Consider the following 23,785-nt stretch of genomic DNA (forward strand, 5'->3'; position numbering starts at 1 on the left):
TAATATACTCTTCATTCTTAACGATAAAATCATTGGTAATAGAGATACTTGAAGTTTAAAATTAAGCGGCACAATACATTAATTAAATATCTGTGCCGTTACATGTTTAACTTCAAATATCTCGAAAACTGATGACTTTATCGTTGCGAATGAAGTGTATGTTATTTACATAGATAGTATTGTAGAATCGAAAAATTGTGCTAAAATGGCATTTCCGCCAGTAGCGTAGAATTTGGGAAGGCTCAACCATTCACTGTCCCCTGTCGTACGCCTCTGGTAATAGGCAGAAACGATTGTTTAACATAATTTTATAGGGTGTACAGTACCCACACTTTTTGCCAAGTATGAAAAGGATACGTCAAATAGTTTTAAACCAATGAGCAAAAATATTTTTTAAATTTTTAAATAAAACACCCTGTAACTCTGTAAGGAGCCACATTTTATTTAAGTGATTTGGGTTAAATCATATTTTGAGGTCTAGAATCTACAAATCAAATTGGACATTCTTAATGAAAGACCCTGTATAACGATATTTTTTAAGTAATTCACACCCTAATGAAGGGATGAAAACTAAAAAAAAGACCCCTGTTATAATATACTCGTTATACCGTATAATACCTCAAATATTAAAAGTTTTCAGCAGGATCACTTTTACAGTTTAAACAGATTTAGTTTCGATCACGTTTTGACCAATTTTGAACACTGTGCGGCGCCTCTCTGAGATTACAGGTACATTAGTGTATTGACAAAATCAAAAAAAGTGTGAGGAAGGACTAAACAATCCTGGTTACTTCCCCATGCCGAAAAAGAATGCAATGCGACAAGAGATGAAAAATTTGTTGATTCATATAAATAAACAAGTAACTGTGGAACCAGTGCAAGAGATAATAGAAGAAGATGGGCCAACTAATCCAGAGCCCGTGAATTTTACTTTGGAACAAGAACTTGAGATTGAATTGAAACGAGAAAGAGAAAACATTCATAGCCAAAAAAACTGAGTCTCAAAAAGATCAGGAAAAGATTTTGGAAAAGGAAATGGCGGTTTATGAGACGGAAGGAGTGAAAGGCGATCGTTTGGTCAATGGTCTATGACAGGACTATTTGATGACCTTAAAACCGACCAGAACAGAGGCCGGTCGGAAGGGCTTTCTCGGCAACCGGCTATATGTGCAGTTCTGTGCGAAGTAGGTAAGGCCCAATGTTTTTAAGGTATCATTTTCAAAAAACTAAATAAATCATGTTTCTGTTGATTAAAAATTTAGCATACAGACAATAAAAACATTAAAATCGTGCATACAGACAATAAAAACATTAAAATCGTGTTTTTATTTTGATTCCACATTTTGCTGGATCCAGCCCAATCTTGCAAAAATCCAGTTGGATTGAAAATGCTGCTGGATTGCAATCCCTAGACATGACGTATCGCTTTCCTTGTTTAACTAGAAGTTTCTATGGAAAAGCGGCTTAATTTTGCGATACTAGTTTCTGTGAGTAAAAAATGAGAGTAATTAGTGAATAATTTTCATGCATGTGTAAAGATCCTTTGGAACAACTGTAAATATCTGTTTGATAATAACAAATTAAAAAAATACTGGAAAGCAAGCTAAAGATGTATACATTTTTCTCGGTCATTACACTTTCTATTATAAAAGGTATACTTACAAAGACCGTTTGGGTGCGTTGGGATCTTTTATTTGCTTCCTCTTTTTGCCGCGTTGCTTCTCTCCCTTGGGAGGAGTGTAGCTCTGCATTTCGGTGTCGTAACGTTTCTTGTCGTTTTCAGCCATTTCGTGGAAACGTTTCTTTTCCTTGTCCAACATGGTCTGCAATAAAGAATGTTGTTAGTATGTACATTGTTGAATAAATCAAAATATGAACTTCAGGCATATGATTAATTTCGTCAAATTTAATTAAATTCTGTCTTTTTTTATAAAAGTATAAAATTTTGTATTCGCGGTGTGCAAGTACTTGGAAGGGAAACGAGAAACGACCGTGCGCGAGTCGCGGAGAAATATTGCAACTATCTTAAATAATTCATATTGTCAATTGAAATTGTCAAATTGACGTATATTTCATACCTTCCGTCATTGAAGCAGTAAAATTATATATTGCTCCACAATATTGATATGATATGCAATTATTATATAAAGGTAAATTTAATTAATTGTATTTTTAACATAACATAACCTGCATATTATTTTTTCTTCTTAATATTTTTTTGGACTATGGCCTTGACAATTATCCAGCAACCAGGACTAATATAATTGGCCAATATAATTGAAAGTGCGAATAAAAGTACAGAGCGTAGAAATAGAGGTCGCTTTGCCGAACTTGCACGGTCCCAATACAAAAATTTTATTGCAACAAATTTGAAAAATTAGGAAGAGAAAATTTGACATTTTATGCATATTTTCCTAGACGACCATATCGTGGTTACTTCTCATGTCATGAAGACGAAAAAAAAATTATGAGGCGGTAGAAGTGAATAAAATACATCTATGAATATTTCCTTGCGAGCTGCCCCAAATTTTATATTTCTAACCTTTAGGGGAGGTCAATAGGAATGTAAACTTAAAATCGCGACTGAATTCCGCCGTTGCGTTCGCCGGCATCTTGATTTTAGAGGAGAACCGTTGCTGCTCAATATCTCGGCCATTTTCAACTTTTCGACGAAAACGGCAGGAACTGTGAAACTGTTCAAATGTGATTTCTTACAATTTCTTACAATTTCTCTTTTACAACTTTTTTTGTGCGTTTGAGATTTTCCGAGTTAAGGGGAAAATAGTGGAAGGTAAACAGTATTGATTAAATTCCGTTTATTATTAACTTGACGCCATAATTGTACAGAGAGAATTATGTTTCAATACATATTTGCAGGAGCGTCAATTGAAATTTTGTTTGGGGGGGGCAAGCACTATATATATTATACATTATATATGATGTTATGATAAATATTGATGTATTTTTTGTAAATTTCAGTCATTTTTTAGGGCTAGGGGGGGGCAAATGCCCCCCCCTGGACGCCCAAATGACGCCCCTGCATATTTGACTTCTTTCATTTTTTTGTTAAATTGAAGCCTATAGAATCAAAAACCTGCTAGACCCATTTTATAAAAAAGTTCATGAGACTAAATAACATTAAAAATGTAAATTTCCCAAAAAGTATTCGGCATTTCTTAATCAAAGTGGCATCAATAAATGTCATAAAATGGCGGTTTTGAGCAGAAAAATTATGCCTGTAGTTTGAAACTGTGTAAAAAGGGGACAATGAAAAATTGAGCAGGTTTTGATTCTAATGGGCTCAATTTTTCTTGTCTTTTTAGTTTGACAGTTTTCACTAGAAAATAGGATATTCTGGTCGCCTTGTTGACATTGTTTTTTAACTTCCTCTGTAATATATCATAGGATATATTACATTAACATGTGTAGCTTGTGTGCTGTGATATGTATTGAATCTGTAAGCTAGCACAGCAGACGATAATCGAAGCTCGGTTTACCATTTTGTAGCCAATGTTGATTTCATTTACGCTTTTTATTATCTTGTCCATGAGTAAGACATCAAGCGATTCGGACAGAGCTATCTTTTTGCCTGAAGGTTGAAGACACATTTATTCCTTCGATTAGTCCATGTTCAGTTTTTATTCTTGTTTTACAGTGACTATTAGGCTACGGCTCCACGGGCTGGAAATTGACGCTAGCAGTAGCCGCAAAACGAACTTAAGGTTCCGCAGAACGGAATAGGAATAGCCGAACTGTACCGACTACAGGACTTGTGCGTAGTCGGTTCAGTTCGGCTATTCCTATTCAGTTCCGTGGAACCGTAAGTTCGTTTTACGGCTACTGCTAGCGTGAATTTCTCGCCCGTGGAGCCTTAGCCTTAAGCTCCCTGATTATTGACGTTTTATGTTTGATAATTGGGATTACGTCTTTTTCGTGGGGCTCTGTTAACTTCTCGTTTATTAATATAGCTGCACCATAGCGGAACTCTCGTTAGTTTTGTAACTTCCGAGCTGAACCTTAGAAGAACTCGTAATTTCGTATCTGCATCTGTTTTAGTTTTAACAGTATGTTGTGATTTTTTAGTTCGTCCTTCATTTCTTGTTCTTTGAGACTCACTCTACAATTTTCCAAGTAGCTGTATGTGTATGTAATCTATTATCTATTTATCTAGCGTTTGTTTGCTATTTTTTTTTTGAAGACAACCATTTTAATCCATAACTATGTTGTATGTCAGCAATACTGAGCAAGATTTAGGATCGAGGAGAGCGATATATCAATTCAGTTCCCAGAGACTATTTTACCGAAGATTGCATCAATCTTATTATCCATAGCATGGCCGCGTATTTGACTGGCTCTATTCAGTGTTTACTTGTATTCCTAAAGAGTGAGTTTATTGAATGGCATGTGGAACTATTTAAAAATATAAAAATAACCTAAAATAATTGAATTTTTGTTGGTAAGTCAGATAAAAGTCAATCTACGCTAATTAATATTTTCTTTTAAGAGGAAACAGTAGCGATCAACAGGTAGCAAAAACGCGTTCCAAGATTGCGGCTGTAATTTTGAATATTTTTTCGAGATATTTGGCACACGTATTCGTAATATAATCAAGAATGGCGGTATTATTCAATGGCGGCAATATTAAAAAAACGAGCCTGTACCGCCATTAGGAAGAACAAAAAAATATACTTTCTTCAAATAAACTTTTTTATCTGATGCCTAGATTTTATGTCATTTTGGAAGTACTAAAATTTTTTATTTCATTAGTAGTTCCAAAATGACACAAAACCTAGGCCTCAGATAAAAAAGTTTATTTGAAGAAACTGTATTTTTTTGTTCTTCTTAATGGCGGTACAGGCTCGCTTTTTTAATATTGTATTTTATTACAGAGTTATTTCCACATATTAATATATTTTTCAAATTGGGCTCTGTACCGCCATTCTTTATTATATTACGAATATGTGTGCCAAATATCTCGAAAAAATATTCAAAATTACAGCCGCAATCTTGGAACGCGTTTTCGCTACCTGTTGATCGCTACTGTTTCACCTTAAGACTTTTAAATACTGAATCATCTGCATTGTCAGGATGTCTGCGGGAGATAGTCTGGTCAAATCCGTACATGCGCACAGTTAGTAAAATTATAATCTACAAGACTTACATACGACCGATCACGACTGATGGCACAGAAGTTCAGAAGACAAAGACACCAACAAGACGAAACAGATGCTAAGGGTTGCCGAAATGAAAACCCTAAGAACAATAGTGGGGAAACAAGAAGAGACAGGGTGAGAAATACAAACATTAGAGAGCAATGTAAAATTCAAGATATTGTAAGATGGGGAAGGCAGCGCAAGATGATATGGTAAAACCATGTAAGACGAATGGATAAGAATAGAATCAAGTATATTCAAATGGGAAATAAGCCACAATTTTACCTAAAAATGATTTTATTAACGTTTCGACGCCCAAGTCGGGTGTCGTTGTCAATATACAACATAATACTGTATTTAAAAATAATATTTTGAATATACTTGATTATAAAAATGCCACAAGAAAATAGCTTCAGAACAACGATAAGAATAGACTCCCAAAAATTGCCCTAGAAAACAACCGGCCCGGTTCAAGACCCCCGGAAGACCATCTAAAAGATGGAGGGACAGTTGGCAATCTACATCCCAGGAAATTAACCAGATGCAGCTTCAGAATTAAACAGATCGAAAACTCTCCAAGAAGTAAAATAAAGAAGAAGAAATACTGAACAGATTCTGGATGTGAACATCAATAGATTGTACCGAACCGGAATTGCAGCGTTAATCTGAACAGAACATTAAAATATATAAGTGGAAAAGAATGGATGAATGTATTTTAAAAATTTTGAACTGTTGAAAGAATAGACATGGTGAGAAATACAAACATTAGAGAGCAATGTAAAATTCAAGATATTGTAAGATGGGGAAGGCAGCGCAAGAGGATGTGGTACAACCATGTAAGATGAATGGATAAGAATAGACTCCCAAAAATTGCCCTAGAAAACAACCGGCCCGGTTCAAGACCCCCGGAAGACCATCTAAAAGATGGTGGGACAGTTGGCAATCTACCTCCCAGGAAATTAACCAGATGCAGCTTCAGAATTAAACAGATTGAAAACTCTCCAAGAAGTAAAACAAGAAGAAGAAATACTGAACAGATTCTGGATGTGAACATCAATAGATTGTATCGAATCGGAATTGCAGCGTTAATCTGAACAGAACATTAAAAATATATAAGTGGAAAAGAATGGATGAATGTATTTTAAAAATTTTGAACTGTTGAAAGAATAGACATGGTGAGAAATACAAACATTAGAGAGCAATGTAAAATTCAAGATATTGTAAGATGGGGAAGGCAGCGCAAGAGGATGTGGTACAACCATGTAAGATGAATGGATAAGAATAGACTCCCAAAAATTGCCCTAGAAAACAACCGGCCCGGTTCAAGACCCCCAGAAGACCACCTAAAAGATGGAGGGACAGTTGGCAATCTACCTCCCAGGAAATTAACCAGATGCAGCTTCAGAATTAAACAGATCGAAAACTCTCCAAGAAGTAAAATAAGAAGAAATACTGAACAGATTCTGGATGTGAACATCAATAGATTGTATCGAACCGGAATTGCAGCGTTAATCTGAACAGAACATCAAAATATATAAGTGGAAAAGCATGGATTTATGTATTTTAAAAATTTTGAACTGTTGAAAGATGAGAATATGCAGAATCCGACTGTAAAATATTTTAAAGGCAAATTTTTCAGGCAGAAATACACGTTAGCAATAAAGTTCTATACATTTTTACGACCTATTTCGCGGGGCCGGCCGGCAACGACATCCCAACGGTCAGCCGATTCACCACCGCCACGAGGTTGATCTATATCTTGCCTTGTGTCTTGTTCGTTCTTCCAAGAAGGCGAAGGTAAACGAGTTTCTTTGGCCCTGAGCAGCTGTGTCGTGCCGGGGCCTTCTAATTTTTCGAAAATGTATTGAGAAATTTAAATAGACCCGTCTTCTAACACTGACGTTATTTATACAAAAAACATTGTTGTACATTACCTAATTTTCTTTTGTTTGTTTCGAATGATGTAAGAATTCAACACAAAACACTACATCTACGATTGGATAATTATAATTAAGAATTAGTACAGTGAAAAGCATTAATGCGTTGAAATAACTTTTTTGTACAAATACACTGCGCGTCAGAGAAAACGGGTCACTCACAATATGTAAGACTTTTCCCCCTTATTTATATAAAAATAAATCGATTGGGTATCGAGTCAGTTACTCTTGTAGCACGTAATCCGGCATTATCATTAGTAGCAAATGGACAACAAGGAAAAAATTGACAAGTATCACTTGTTTCAAAAATGTGTGTTGCCACCACGGTTCTGGCTATCTAGTGGTTCACTATAAAAAGTGGTCCATTACTCAATGAGATGAGATCCATTCGAAGCTCTTCACACGTTGGAGCAGGTATACGTCGTCTCACACGCCTTTTGAGAATTCTCCATTTATGCTCGACAGGATTGAGGTCTGGACTTTGAGCAGGCCAGTCCATTTTTGGAAAACCAATGTATTCAAGATCATGTGTTACAACCCTTACCGTTTGTGTTCTCGCATTAGCAGAAGCTCATTGCCAATAAAACCAGCATACACAGGTCCCCCGTAACCGGGCGTGCAACGCGTGCGACGCACGCGGGCGCAGCCCCAAAAGGGCTTGAATATTTATTTTAACGAGATATTCATTTTTTATACAATTTTTATTTTACATTTTTAACGAACATCTGGAGAAATTTCAAAAATAAAAAAATATTGTGTTATTAGCGAAAAAATAATTAAAATCTTAATTTATATTTGGTGTTAAAAATTTACTATTTTTTAAAACAGTATAATATCGGAATACCTATTTTGCAGTACTTATTCGTAAATAGTAAAAATTTGTTTACAGGTCAAAACTTGTTGGGTTGTAATATTCTGTCCAGATTTGAAACTTGCGTGGATTTTTGAAATTAAAATAATTTCATAAACATTTGGCATTGAGGTTTTTTGAGACGAGGAATTCAAATTTTTTTAATAATTTAATAGAAACACCCAATTTGATAAATAATACATGTTATAAAAAGGCAAAGATTGTAATATAAAAATAATATCTACCTTTATATTTATTTCTAAACTACCGTTTTAAAGGACCGATGTATTTTGTATAACACCAGCAGCAAAAAGCTGATTTTGGCGCCCACCAAATAGGGGCGTCCGCCTGCAGTGCATCACTTGCAGGCCCGTTATCGCCGGCCCTGTGTGGCTCAATGGTAAGATAGCCGACCTTTGGATCCAAGGGTTCTGAGTTGTGAATCCCAGCTGAGTATAAAATGTTTCTTTATTAAAAATCAGTTAATACAAATAATTTCTATCCTTGTGGGATATGTGAAGGGAGCGCAGACGTTCGGATCCAATTAGCGTCTCTTTGTAAAGACAATGAAGTCTACTTTACTCAAGTAACAAGACATTTACTTGACACACACACTACACTATAATTTTAATGTGAAATCAACTGTACCATGCCAATGGGCAAAAAAATTACGGAGATGAAAATGTCGATGAAGGAATAATTGCCCAAGCGGGAAAACTGGCAGCTGATGAACAAGGTTTTCCTTCGTTAAATATCGTGAGACGAAAATATAAACCAACATTTTTCGATTATGAACATAGAAAAGAGACATTTCATGATCCAAAAACCGCGTTTAAAATATTATTTTTTTTTTATAATAATTGGTCAAATTCATTAAATAGTAGATTTGATACAATGTCTTATTATGATAATGTTTTTGGGTTTTTCAGTGATATTTTTACATTAAGTGACCATGATAGTATTTTAAAACATTTCTTCAACAAAGGATTGATCAAGTAAAGATTGATGCAACTGATTTATTTAGCGAAATAAAAGCTTTATAATTAGGTTCTTTAATTGCCTAATCAGATCCACTTGATATTCTTCCATATATATTTGAAAATAATCCAACTTCATGTTTACCAAATATCACTGTTTCATGAAGAATCATCCTCACTTTACCGGTGTCTGTTGCTTCTGGTGAGAGATCATTTTCAAAATTAAAAGTTAATTAAAAATTGTTTGAGCTGTACTGTAGTACAGGAAAGATTATCTGGTTTTAGGGCTTACAATACCGGAATTCCGGAATCCCGAATACCGGGATCCCGGACGATATTTCTTTCTTCTAAGATATTTCTATATAAACTTTCTTCTAAGATATTTTTTGCTATTACAAGAAATTATTTTTGAATATAAACAACCAATACCATTGTAAAAAATATTTATTAAACACGTTTATTACACATACAAGTCAAGTATAGCTCTTTCTAAAAGCGTGAATGTCGTTAATTTAAGGCGAAAGGTTATATCAGCTTCTACAACCAAATTATTAAATCTCGTCTATACAAATACATAAAATGAGTTTTATAAAAATTCTTAATATTTAAAATTAGACTACTTTATTTTATAAAAAGCCGTAAGATTTATTAATCAGGATTGTTTTTACATTTTCAGATCTATTTTTCATTTTTTTGTGTATTGTGTATAAATTAGGCTCACTTATTTTCTGAATTATTAATAATAATTTAAAATATATGTATAGCGGTCTAAATACAGAGTAATCCATATACAATATTTGTCACAGTAAGTTAATCTTTGTATTAATATATTTTAAAGTTAAATTAATTTACAAATAGCAAATTTCTCAAGTAAAAGTACTATCCTATTATATGCAAAATTTATCCTAGAATCAAATATGTATATAGTTTTTCTATTTGCACATTTTTGTATCTACAGTCCCTGGCCATATTATTATGACCACCTATGAATGTTTACAAAAATCAACTATTCCACTAGGTACGTTTTGTTTAAAATATGATTTTTAAATTAAATTTTGTGATGTAATGTTAATGTTATACGTTAACTATAATAAATATATTTAATAATAAACACCAATAAAACATTTGAAAATATTACATATTTATATACTTTTTAATATTTTGTTGAACTTCTGACCTTAATCAGATGTAAAATATTTGGGAGCTTTTAAAACGAGTATTTGCCGATGAAAAGGTCACTAACGAAATTGTTTTAATTAAAGAACTAATATATCATTGAAACCACAATGACAAATTAAATAAAAAAAAACTTTAGCTGCATTCAGAGTATGTCAAGACGGATACAAGCGCTAATCAAAGTTAAACGGGGCTCAACAAAATATTGAAAAGAATATAATATGTGATATTTTTAAATGTCTTATTGGTGTTTATTATCAAATATAATACATTTAATAATAAACAGCAATAAACCACTTGAAAATATCACATATTTGCATTTTTTAATTATTTTGCTGAGCCCCCTTTATGCAGTTAATTTTTTTTACTTTAATTTGTCATTGTGGTTTCAATGAAATATTAGTTCTTTAACCAAAACAATTTCGCTAGTGACCTTTTCATCGGAATTTTCTTGTTTTAAAAGCTCCCAAATATTTTCCATCTGATTAAGGTCAGAAGTTCAACAACATATTAAAAAAATATAAATATGTAATATTTTCAAATATTTTATTGTTGTTTATTATTAAATATATTATAGTTAATGCATAACTTTAACATTGTGCATAACAAAACTAAATTTAAAAATAATATTTTAAACAAAACTTACCTAGTGGAATAGTTAATTTTGTAAAAAATAATAGGTGGTCATAATAATATGGCCAGGGACTGTATCTATTCCTACTCTCTATGTAATGTTATAAACAACATCTACTCATTTCAAAACAAAATTTAATAGGGTTCATATATATTATTTAATAACAAGTCGATATAACAACTGAGGATAGTATAAATATAACGTGTATATTTTTTATTCATAATACCGGTTTTAATACCGGGATCCCGGTATTTGAAATTTTAAATACCAAATACCGGTATTGAGGTTTTGGCTCGGTATTGTAAGCCCTATCTGGTTTGATAATATTAACAATCGAGCAAGAGCTCGTCAATAAAATTGACTTTAAAGATATTATAAAAGAATTTGCTGCCGTCAAATTTAGAAAAACGCCCATTTAATTCAATTTAGATTTAAGGCGCAAAATTTCGCGCCAATGTGTATTGTGCAATAGTGTAATAAATGCATTATTTTTTTCGAATCCTGAGAAAACTAATACGTATTTAAGAAATTTTTGAAAAATCTAAACGCAGAATGAAAGAGGGCCGAAAGTCCTTGAAAACTTCTATATTGTTTATTTTAATAAATTACAGGAGTGAAAAAAAAAGAGAAAATTTAGTGTAATTATTACGAGTAAAAAATAAAAGATTATAGATTTATTTCATAATTGGATATAGGTAGATATAGGCCCCCTTGCGGGGGCCCTGCCAGCATATGGCATCATATAATGTAGGATCTCCTTTATGTATTGGAGTGCTATTACTGAGCCCCTCTCAATCAAGATGAGATCCGTCTGTGCGCCTCAAAAGAAATCCGCACCCAAAACGTCACTGAGACACCACCAAAAGAAACTCGGTGGGAAACCTTTTCGATAATCTTTACCACAAATTGATATTCTACTTCTACATTCATCCATAAACAATACTTTTTTTCAATTATCTATTGTTCGATCGACGTATTCACGGGCAAATGCAAGTATGTATGTGTCTTTTTCGAGCAGCAGTACGTAATGGCTCCGTTGCTGTTCTGTTAACCTTCATCAAGAGTAGAAACGCTGATTACTGGTTCTTCGACTTGCTGAATGCCGAGCATTCTAGCAGTTCCGTCTCGCAATGAAGCAATAGTGAGAATTTGATCTGAATGTTGTCTTCCTTTTGGCACCCGTACCAGGTCTCGACGACTAACATTCAAGTGTCTTGCCACATCCTTTTGGCTTGTTACAATTTCTAGTAATGTAACAACCTGGACAGATTTTTCCATCGTTATTAAGGAATACACTTCACTATAAGGAGGCCAACACCAGGTAATACCGAGGATGTAATACCAAGATATCTCAGGAACTATTTGGAATATTACAATAATAGTTCAGAATTCTCAAAACAATCAATTCCGCGAAGCTTCGTTGATTCATAAATAATGAGTTATGAAAATTGTATGGTTTAATAGATTTTGCGAATTTGTTTATTCTCTTTGCAGGCTCGGTCTAGCTTCTCAGTACCCGTGGTAAGTCATTTAATGTAATTAACATTATAATACATTACAAAACAAATGAAGAGAAATGGAGAACTATAAAACTATAAAATTTTCAAAATTTTGATGGTTTTTTTAACGCGCAGTGTTCACAGTTGAGAAAAAACTGTAAAATTATTGCCTTACGAAAAGGGATTCACGAAAACAGACACCGAACTAGAGACCGACCGAATGTGATTTTTTTGGCCGAAGCCGATGCCGAAGTTCGGCCTGTAGGATACCTTCGACCGAAGCCGAAGGTGACTAAAATTATATTAAATGTTAATAATTTAAATAATGTGCATTACATTTTTATTAACTGATGAGTGATAAAAAAAAATATGAAATTATAAGATAAAAAAATCAAACATTTATATATTATTTGGTAATACAAGCGATAATAAAAATAAATAACATTAAAAAACATTAAAGTAAGTATTTCTGATTACTGGATCTGTTAATATTCGAAATCAAACATACTAAACGTAAGAAAAAGAAGCTTGTCAGCGTTTTCTCCTAATAAATTAGCTCTTCTAAACTGGTATAAAAAATTTGCATTCATAGTAGGGACAGTCGATGTTTTGCCATTAATATTTAGGAAAAAACACCAGTAATCTGGAGAAAATTATTACAGTTTCTCAGAATCTTACTACGTGAGAAATATTCAAATGAAGATCTTGAGACATCTTGGCCTATTGTTAAAATTTATATCCTACCTACTACCTGAAAGTTTGTAAAACATTTTAGTTTAGTGTATAAAATAGGGTGTAAGTGTAAATATTATTCAAATTATCAAAGACTCGCCGAAGCATATTGTTTAGGTTTAGAGACATTATTTATACATAGGTATAGTATAGTATACTGACAGAGCATTTTATTATTCCACCTTCGGCGAAACCTTCGGCTTCGTTTTGGTCGAAGCCGAATTTTGGCCGAAGGTTTAAATATTGGCCGAAGGTGGCCGAAGCCGATGCCGAAGCCGATTAATCGGTCGGTCTCTACACCGAACACGATTTTGAACCAATTCAGTTCAAAAATAGAACGACCAGACTGAAAAATGATAACCCTTCCCCAAAGATGCTTTTAAATTTCAACCCTTAATCATGAAATGTCCAACAACTTGATCTTATTCCTCTTGTCCCTTTTATAAATGAGCTTATACTCGAAAGGATGATTTTCAAAAAAAAAAAAAAAAAGCAAAGCGGAAATTCACACGCATAGTTTACCGTTACGAAAGCTTTATCAAAGTGACGAAATACACTTCCAGTTAAGTTTTGTGGGATTTCGGGTTAGCTGCTTTTCCGTTCGGCCCTTCATATCGTTTTTTATGTAAAATGGGAGCACCGTATAAAATTGTTATCTGAAAAAATGTCAACAGGAAGTATTGAAGTAGAAAAACCCATCGACTGTATAATTCAATTACGCAACACTCGACGACTCGACGAGAAAAAAACAGTTGAAGAGTGCTCGGACTCGGACTACAAGAACGAACCTTGAAAGTGCTTTTTTGCAGAACATGCCGTCACGAGCGAAACAATACCTATGTATTAGACAGCAAAATTTTGACGTTTATACTTGGTATATTCAAATACATTAATCATTCAGCAAAATCGACGGTTACCTAAAGCATTTGCAGTGTAGCGTAAAAAATAGTTTAAATTCTGTATTTCCTCAACTCCATCGCTTTGGACGATATTGTGTTTCTGCTATTCTTCTTTGGTATAAATACCTTATTGTGTCTCTTGCAGATTTTCAGTTATATTTGTGGTGTACTCATTCGGACAGCGCAAGAGATGGAGTGACAATCTTTCATAAAGGCAACAACCCGTCAATGAACAAGCAAAATTTCTTATATAAAGGAAGAATTTTTGTTTTTACAACGCCAGTGTCTCAACACTGTGGACTGAGTAAAACAGTATACCTATCTTGGAAACATAGTAAACGAACAATGGGATCACTCGCAAGAAGTAAAATGTAGAATAGAAGGCTAGGAGTGCATTCAACAACATGGCCATACTCTTTAAATGCCACAACCTTAATGTGGGGATAAAAGTAAGGCTCCTACGATGTTATATTTTCTCAATATAGTACTACGGAGTTGAATCTAAGGATATCATGGACGGACAAGATAACCAACGAGACCTTAATACGAAGAATGCGGGAAAGAAAGAGAAGTGATGTTTACAATTAAAAAGAGAAAGTTGGAATATCTATGACACAGAGATACGACACTAAATACAGATTACTGAAAATAATCCTTCAAGGCAAAGTATTCGGAAAGCGAGGAATAGGGAGAAGAATATCATGGTTAAAGAACCTGAGGAAATGGTTCTCCACAACAACAACTAATCTATCTAAAGCATCAGTTAATAAAATAATTATAGTCAGAATGATGGCCAATATTCGAACCCAATAGGTACCAAAAGAAGAAGTGTCTCAACAAAATAGAACAGCGCCTTATGATTTTTTTTATAAAAAAGGGAGACAAGACAAACAATTTAACAAATAAACAAAAAAAAAACAGTAAAATCCTGTATAAAAGGTATATTTAAAAACCCTCAAAAGGGCCACATCAAATCACATAACTAGTTTTCGACTGGTTTACCAGTCATCATCAGTGCTTACGTGCAATGTACTAGTAATGTAACGAATATTCGTATTCGCATAATTTGTGCGAATGTTTTGCGAATATGAATATCAGAGAAAAATAATTTGAAAATAACGTTAGATTAATAAAATCAAAATCTATTCTCTTTCTCATCTTTTTTTATTAAAAAAAGATAACTTAACCTCGTATAATCAGATTATCAGCCTTCACGTTGTTTTATTATTTCGTATAATGTAATAAAGCTTAAGATTCAGATTGATTTACATTAAATATCAATTAACTTCTCATTATAAATTTAGAAAACATTTCACAAATAAAAACAAATTAAAAAAACTGAACATTCGCATCCGCAATCGCGAATGTCGTTATTAGATATTCGCATTCGCAAATGTTCAAAAAACGACATTCGTTACATCACTACAATGTACATGCTAACCACCAAGATAGTATTTTACAAAAATATGCGGGTCGAAGAGTCAAAAGCCCAGTAGAAGTAGTCTGTCAAGGAGACAGTCACTTGCCGTCTTACTTCCAACATGTGAACCAAGTCATATCTACATCTCAGATGTTACCTAGGGCAGATTAGAAAATATTTTAAACATCCACGCTTAATGTAGCATTTTAAACCAATGTCTCCTTGACAGACTACTTCTACTGGGCTTTGACCCGCATATTTTTGTAAAATACTATCTTGGTGGTTAGCATGTACATTGCACGTAAGCACTGATGATGACTGGTAAACCAGTCGAAAACTAGTTATGTGATTTGATGTGGCCCTTTTGAGGGTTTTTAAATATACTTTTTATACAGGATTTTACTGTTTTTTTGTATTACATGGTATACAGCCAACTACAGGAAAACTTTTTCCTTGTGGATTTTTTAATTTAACAAATAATTATTGACCAATCAGTCTTTATTAGCAAACTCTACAGAATGGCTAAAATAATGGTTGAAAGAATATGAAGTAAACTGGCAACCTATCAAGCGAGATAAGAGGCATCTACAAAGCATGAAAATCAGGTTGAAAAAAAAGGAGGAGATATCTATGTTCGAGCCTGTAAAATAAAAGATCGAGAGAAATGTGATAATAATGGCACCAAAACAACTCAACCTAACCATATATTATGAGCAATCAGTGAAGAGTGTAGTTGACTAACCCAATTGAAGTGTAGTTTCAAAACAGATGTTGCTACCAGTATGGAGCAGTAAAACAAAAAAACCAAACAATACCGAATTACACAAGTTACTTCCGCGTCCTAACATTAGAAATTAAAAATTCCAACAGTTTTGAAGACTATCCTTAGTTTCTCTTTTATTCTATTTATTGCATAACAAAGATGTAAATAGTTTCTCTATCTTTATTCTAGTTGACCCAACATGTTATACTATGTTCACGAGATTGTTAACATACTTTGTTATACTGATCAAGTTAAAATATGTGTACTTTTAGCCAATATCAGTTTGATTATTGGCTAAAAGTTTAAAAAAATGATAAATTTTGTGAATTTAGAAGTGAAAATTAAACATTAAAGTGAAGTGTCCAGTGAAATAACGATGTTGAGAAAAACTAAAATAGACCAGTTGAACAAAAAAAACACCATTTATTTCCAAAACACTAAATCATCAGAAAAGCTAGTTGTGACGAAATTTGCAAACTATAGAAGATACATACATACATAATCAAATTCCCTTCTACCTATTGGTGTCGGGATTACAATAATAACTTAGATATTGTGTACAAATTTACGCCACTGTCTTCTATTTTGTGCCAATACTTTTGCTTCTTTCCAGGATTTGCCTCTCTTTTGTACAACTTTTCCAATATGTCCCATGTTTCTCTTGGTCTTCCTCTCTTCCTCTTGATATTTACTTTCGCTTCCCAAATCATTTTTACCGGTCTTCTATCGTCTAGTCTTTGTAAATGTCCCCACCAGCTGATTTGTCTTTTTTCTATGAATTCTAAGATTGATTCCACCTCCAGATCCTCCCTTATCTGCTCATTTCTTACCCTGTCAAGTCTTGTAACTCCTCTCGCTCTTCTTAGGTACTTCATTTCCGTCGCTTGTATTCTGCTCTTCTGCCTCTGTTAATGTCCACGATTCACAACCGAAGGTGAGTATGGGTCTATATATTTTAAAAACTTTCATTTTTGTACTTTGCGCTATTTCCTTTTTTCCTATAAAAGTTGTGTTCATTGCATAATATGAATTTATTGCTTTCTCTATACGTTTATCGATTTCTAAACCTTGTTGACCTGAATCTTCAATTTTTACACCCAGGTATTCGAAGCATTCAACTTGTTGTATATGTATACCATTGATCTCTATACTCACGTTTTCTTTAGTTTCTGCTACTACCATCACTTTTGTTTTTGTTAGGTTTAGTTTCATGCCACTTTCTTCTAATATTTCACTCCACGTTTGTAAGTTTTCTTGTAGGTCCTTTTCTTTTGTTGCCACTATAACGATGTCATCTGCAAAAGCACACTCTGATATTTCGATCGGTTGTAAGTTTTTGTATCCTACAAATATGTGTTTTGTTCTCTGACTACATTTTTTAATTATTTCGTCCATAAACAACGTAAACAATGTTGGACTTAGTCCTCCTCCCTGTCTTAGACCATCTTTTGTTATAAAATTTTCTGACTTGAGGTTTCTAGTTATAACACAATTCGTCGTATTTTTATATAGACATTCAATATTTTTCCTTAATTTGGTTGCTATTCCTCTTTGTTCTAGGAGCGACCATACTTTTTGCCGAGGAACAAGATCAAACGCTTTTTGTAAGTCGATAAACGCAAAATATGCTTTTCCTCTTCCGAGTTTCGTTTTCTCAATGATTTGTTTAATAGTGAAGATGTGATCTTGCACACTTCTTCCTTTTCTAAAGCCACTTTGAGTTTCTGCTAATGTTGTATCGATTATCTTTGTCAGCTCTTCTTGTAATATTTGTTCGTACAGTTTCATCGCCGAGCATAAGAGCATTATGCCTCTATAGTTTTTGCATTCTTTTTTATCTCCAGATTTAAATATGGGTAGTATCAACGAGATCTTCCATTCTTCTGGTATTCTTTCAGCTTTCCATATCTTGTTTATTAATTGTAATAATATGTGTTGTCCTTGTACTCCCATATATTTGAGCATCTCAGTTGTTATTTTATCATGCCCTGGTGACTTTCCATTTTTCATTTTTGCCAATCCTTGTGTAAATTCTTCCCATGTTATTGCAGTGTCTTGCGTTTCTTCTATGGTTTCTCCGGTATTTGTCACGTTAATGGTATAATGTGGTGTTTCGTTTTCAGTTGATAATAGTTCTTGAAAATACCTTTTCCATCTTTCCATTATTTCTTCTTCCTGTGTCAAAATGTTTCCTGTTTCGTCTCTAATTGTCAATTGAACTGTATTTTTTCCCCTTCTTAATGTTTTCATGGTCTTATAAAACAGCTTTTGGTTACTTTTACTATCTGCTTCTAGTTTTTCCCCGAATTGTTTCCAACTTTATTCTTTTGCATCTTTTATCATATTTTTTACTATTTTTCGTTGTTCTTTATATTTTTCATACGTTTCAGTTGTTTTGTTTGATAGGTATATTTTCCATCGTCTTTTCTTTTCCTTTGTTTCTGATTTAATTTGTTCATTCCACCACGATGTCTGTTTCCTGTTGCTCGTTGTTCTACTTACGCCGCATGCCTCCTTGGATGCCTCAATAATAATTTCTTTTATACTATTCCATAACTGATCCACATCTGCATCTCTCATTATTAATAGCCTTTTTTCAATTTCTCGATTTATTATTTCTTCATATTTAGTTCTCACATTTTCTTCTGTCAACTTGTAAGATCTTATTGATTCAAATTCTACTTTTCTTTCTTTATTTATTTTCTGCTCCTCGTTCTTCATAATTTGGTGTTTAATTTTTGTTACCACCAGATAGTGATCACTATTGATTTCTGCACCTCTTCGTACTTTGGTGTCGGTAATGTTTGCCCTATAGTCTTTTTCCACTATTACATAATCGATTATTGATTTTTCTCCTCTGCTTATAACTTCCCGTGTGTATTTGTGGATATTTTTATGTTCGAAGAGTGTGTTTGTTATTATTAGATTATGTAGTTGACAGTATTCAAGCAATCTCTTGCCGTTATTGTTCCTCGTATCTTCCCCATGTGTACCTATTACTGTGTTATATTTGTGATCTTGTTTACCAACTCTGCTGTTGAAGTCTCCAGCAATTAATATTCTTCCTTTGCATTCTTCTGCAATTCTCGTCAGTTCATCCCAAAATTTATCTTTTATTGCTGAATTCTCGTCTTCGCTTGGTCCGTATACGGCTAATATTATCCAGTTTTCTCCGTTTATGCCTGTTAGTTCTACTTTTAATATTCTTTCGTTAATTGCCTCCCACGTGTTTACACTATTTATTAGCTATTCACTATAGAAGATATGGGATACATAAAGAAAAAAAAATTGTTGTATATTATTAGTTCATACACCATTATAAAATTGATCACATCCAACAAAATAAAACAAAAAAATTAACAAAATCAGTAGGCGGAAAGCGAATATTATTATTATTTATTAATGATTACATCAATATATTGAACCATTATCTCATTTAAAGAAACTTTGTACATAAAAATATCATCGCAGATGGTCCATATAATTAATTTTTCGGATGACACAAAGTCCAAAATGAAATCTATATCCTACGGATATCGATTCTAAAATTTATAGCGACGCTTCCAAATTTCATAAAACAATTGTAAATGATAACGAATGTGCTACAAAGGGGAAAGAGAAACGTCGACAGAATGCCCTAAGCCCTATGCCCTTTTAGGAGATTTTACCCTTCTCATACGGGAACGGGACAATTGATTTTCGGGAGGCAGCGATATTGCGGCGCTTGCGTTACATGCACATATTCTACATAGCTTGAATACTAATTTTACTCTTAGGTGGTTCTACAGCTTGCAAAACAGTGTACTTGACCAATTGGAAAACACGTAAGATAAATAACACTAAACTTGTTTTTGTTTTGAGTCTAGTGTTTTTTTGATATTCTGCCAACGATTAATAAACTTTAGACCTACACCTTTGATACATCGATAAATACTATGTATATGTTAACTACGCGTTGAAATACAAATAGTAAATGATGAAGTTAAAAAAGAAAACTTGGGGAGAAAAATAAAAACGGATAAACTATGAAGGATATTCGTTCCGAAGGATAGGAATTAGCAGGGCTATTCATACTTTTGCTGGATATGAATTTGCCTGTATGTACAAAACTAGCTAAAAACACGTTCGAAAAATGTTGTGTGTATGTGTATAATATACACATTGAAAAAATATACAGCACCTAAAATTATGCTCATTTTCATAGTTGATTTTTTCATATAATAATAAAACAAGCTGAAAATGTGAGCATTATCATAACGAAAACTTTGTTTATTTAAGTATTTAAATTCATAATATTGAAAATTGCTATTACGAAAAGTTGTTTAGAATTAAAAAATATGTTTTAATGTGAAATTACAGTAGAACCCCGCAAATCCGAACCCCGCTAATCCGAACGTTCGGTAAATCCGAACCAACAGAAAGTGAAAAAAATTAAAAAAGTCAAGACAAAAACTTAAATACATGTTTATTATACAGAGTAAAACCAAAAAATAGAACAATATAGAATTAATAGAACTTTGACATTGAAAATTTCTTAAAAATAAATATATACTTATATGTAGTGCTTATAAAGGTTAAATACAAACTTACTTCAGTTCGCTTGCAGTCAACTTCAGTCCAAAAATATTATCTACACTCTTTCGTGAACGTTTTGCAACTCAAAATCAACGACAACGAAAGCTTTGAATTATTAGTTTCGGATAACTTTCGGATAATCCGAACTTTTCGGAGTCCGAACAGGTGTCCCCCCAATTAGTTCGGATTTGCGGGGTTCTACTGTATATCATTCTAATTTAAATGTTGTGAACTAATTCATATTTTTTATATACCTCGTATAAAATTAATAAAATTGATATGATGGTTTCATCATAAATCTTAGACCATGAAGAGCTTTTTATGAAGAATAACTTTTATTCGACAAATTAAAAATACAAGAGTTATAACAAATTAAAAATACAAGAGTTATAAACGAAAATGATGATTTAAAATAAACCTTATTTTCGTTTTCAGCACCATCAAAACCTTGGGTTAGACGAAAATTAGCCATTCACCACACCGGGGTCAGTATCTCGAGAAATAAGCGTTAATTTAGAAGTGCCACTCATCTATAAAGTCGCATAACATTCTTCGTATTGCATATTTTGACTTGAAATTTTCCAGAAAACTTCTTCATGAATTATGTTTTATTCCTGTGTTGGCGAAAAGTATAATCTAAAATGTTTATCACTCAACTTCTTTAAGTAAACATGAAACTAACGAAATCTGACGACAAAATGTTTAAGAATTAACAACTTCTCTTTTAATTTGTTTAAACAGTTTGAATAAAGCTCGTTGTTATTTAAATACTTCAAAGATGACACAGTAAAATTTACAGTGAGGTAAAGTTGAAAAATCATTAAAATTAATTTTTCGCATTTTTGCATAAAATTTTATTTAACATGTTCCAAAGTCTAGATAAAAATAAACTTCATATTCACATTCAGCGACCTCGAAAATATAAAGAATCGCCAAAATTGGTCATTCACCTTAAAGTTGATTTTCGTGGTCGGTATATAACGTAATTTTAGGGGTTGCTGCCGCTGCCGCTCGACTAAAAATGGAACAGTCTATCCTTAAAGGGGAGGCCGTATATGTACTCATACAAACATTTTTAAAATTGTTAATAGGTACATTATTGCTTTCAAAATATAGTTACATACTCAAATTGTATTTTTAAACATCTATTTATTTTATATGATAATTAAATTCACTATAAAATGTCGTTTATACAGTAGAACCCCGCAAATCTTAACTAATTGGGGGGACAGCCTGTTCGGATTCTGAAAAGTTCGGATTATCCGAAAATTAGCCTAACTAATAATTCAAAGCTTTCATTGTCGTTGATTTTGAGTCACAAAACGTTCTCACAAGAGTGTGGACAATATTTTTGAACTCAAGTTGACTACAGTAGAATCGAAGTAAGTTTATGTTTAACCTATATACTATATTATTATAAACACTACGTATAAAGTACTATTCATTTTCAAGAAATTTTATAAAATGTCAAAGTCCTATTAATCCTATTCGCGGTGTGCAAGTACTTGGAAGGGATACGTGAAACGATCGTGCGCGAATAGCGGAGAAATATTGCAACTTTCTTAAATAATTCATATTGTCAATTTAAATTGTCAAATTGACGTACATTTCATATCTACTGTCATTGAAGGAGAAAAATTATATGTTGCTCCACAATATTGATATGATATGCAATTATTATATAAAGGTAAATTTAATTAATTGTATTTTGCTTGCAGTACTGCATTTTAATAACTAATTTTATTTACTACATACAATTGTTTACGTTTTCATCACATAACCTGAATCTTATTTTTTCTTATTATTTTTTTGGGCTATGGCCTTGACAATTATCCAGCAACCAGGATTAACGTAATTGGTCAATACAATTAAAAGTGCGAATAAAAGTACAGAGCGTAGAAATAGGTGTCGCTTTGCGCAACTTGCACGCTCCCAATATCGTTCTATTTTCTGGTTTTACTCTCTATAATAAACATATTTTCAAGTTTTTGTCTTGAATTCTAAAATTTGTTTCACTTTCCGTTGGTTCTGATTTGCCGAACGTTCGGATTAGCGGGGTTCTACTGTATTTTATTAATAGCTAATTTAAAATTTAGTTTGACATTCACGAGGTGTCAAACTTTTAAATACCAAATATCCTATGCTTTGCTTAACAAATTCAGATTAAAACTAGCCTACTTACTATCAACGATTTCAGCTGACGTTTAGTGCGTCGGCAGAAAATAAAATGATTGTGACCTCACATTTTAGACTTTGAGGTCGATTATCTCGAAGACGGTTAGAGATATTGAAATGTCGTTTTCAGATTTGGATTCAGAAGACAAAACTACATAGGAATCCATCGATACATCTGCTCTAAGCATTGCAGGAGCGGCTACGCAATAACATACAGACTTTGCGAATTTATAAACGAAAAGTTTTCTTTGAAAAAAATTAGCGGAATCTGTTAATCTGTTAACGAAAAATTCAACTACAAAAATGAGCATAACTTTGGATGATGCATAAGCATAACTTTTGAAACTATGTTTATATTAACAAAATTAATCGAGCATATATGTTAAAAAGTGAAATTGAATTAAAAAATATCGCTGACCGTATCGAGGTCCAAAAGATCGAAAGATTATCGTGGTACATGCATCATTTTTTATTATTTCAGTATCTCATACTTCATCGAGCACTTGGCACTCCTCAATTTTATTACTGCCTCGAGCTAGCTTTTTTCTAGTCGAAATATTTTCGACTATAATTACGGCGATGTTGACGACCTCTTAAAAAAATTCCGTCCAAGAGATCTCACCGGAAAACGACGGGTATTTCTATCTATAATTTTGTAAGTAATTATCAGATAGTACATGTTGTCTTGTGTGTGTGTGATACTTATTATTAAAGAAATTAAAATGCTGCGATTAAGCCTTGTTATAACACCAATTAACAGTTTATTATCTCGTTATTACTTACTGCTACACTAATTTGAGGGTTGTGGTACCGACATTAGTACTTTTGTTTGCGTGGATTGTGAATAACTATCATTAGGTGAAGTTTTGAATAATGAAATTATTATTAATGGGAGATATTGCTTTTAAATATTCTACGACGCAAACTATTAAAAATACCACTGAAAACAATAATATCTGTGGCAAATAAAAATAATATCTGTGGCAAAAAGTTTA

At 32.9% G+C, this 23,785-nt stretch overlaps 1 protein-coding gene and 1 long non-coding RNA gene across 6 annotated transcripts in view; one reads left to right on the forward strand and one right to left on the reverse strand.

Moving 5' to 3' along the window:
- LOC126887725 (uncharacterized) overlaps positions 1–22,544 on the forward strand; it is a 126,746-nt gene extending 104,202 nt beyond the window's left edge. The window contains exons 2-3 of the long non-coding RNA XR_007699171.1: positions 2,010–2,150; positions 22,303–22,544. This is a non-coding gene — a long non-coding RNA (uncharacterized LOC126887725). The remainder of the gene's footprint in view (positions 1–2,009; positions 2,151–22,302) is intronic.
- Positions 1–23,785, reverse strand: part of LOC114327707 (high mobility group protein DSP1) — a 71,429-nt gene that overhangs the window by 5,271 nt on the left and 42,373 nt on the right. For all 5 annotated transcript variants that reach the window (XM_028276406.2, XM_028276407.2, XM_028276408.2 and 2 more), the window contains one exon: positions 1,663–1,823. In XM_028276406.2, coding sequence (XP_028132207.2) covers positions 1,663–1,823 — 161 coding nt within the window. The remainder of the gene's footprint in view (positions 1–1,662; positions 1,824–23,785) is intronic.

Source organism: Diabrotica virgifera, chromosome 7 (genome assembly GCF_917563875.1).
Source record: "Diabrotica virgifera virgifera chromosome 7, PGI_DIABVI_V3a".
NCBI lineage: Eukaryota > Metazoa > Arthropoda > Insecta > Coleoptera > Chrysomelidae > Diabrotica > Diabrotica virgifera.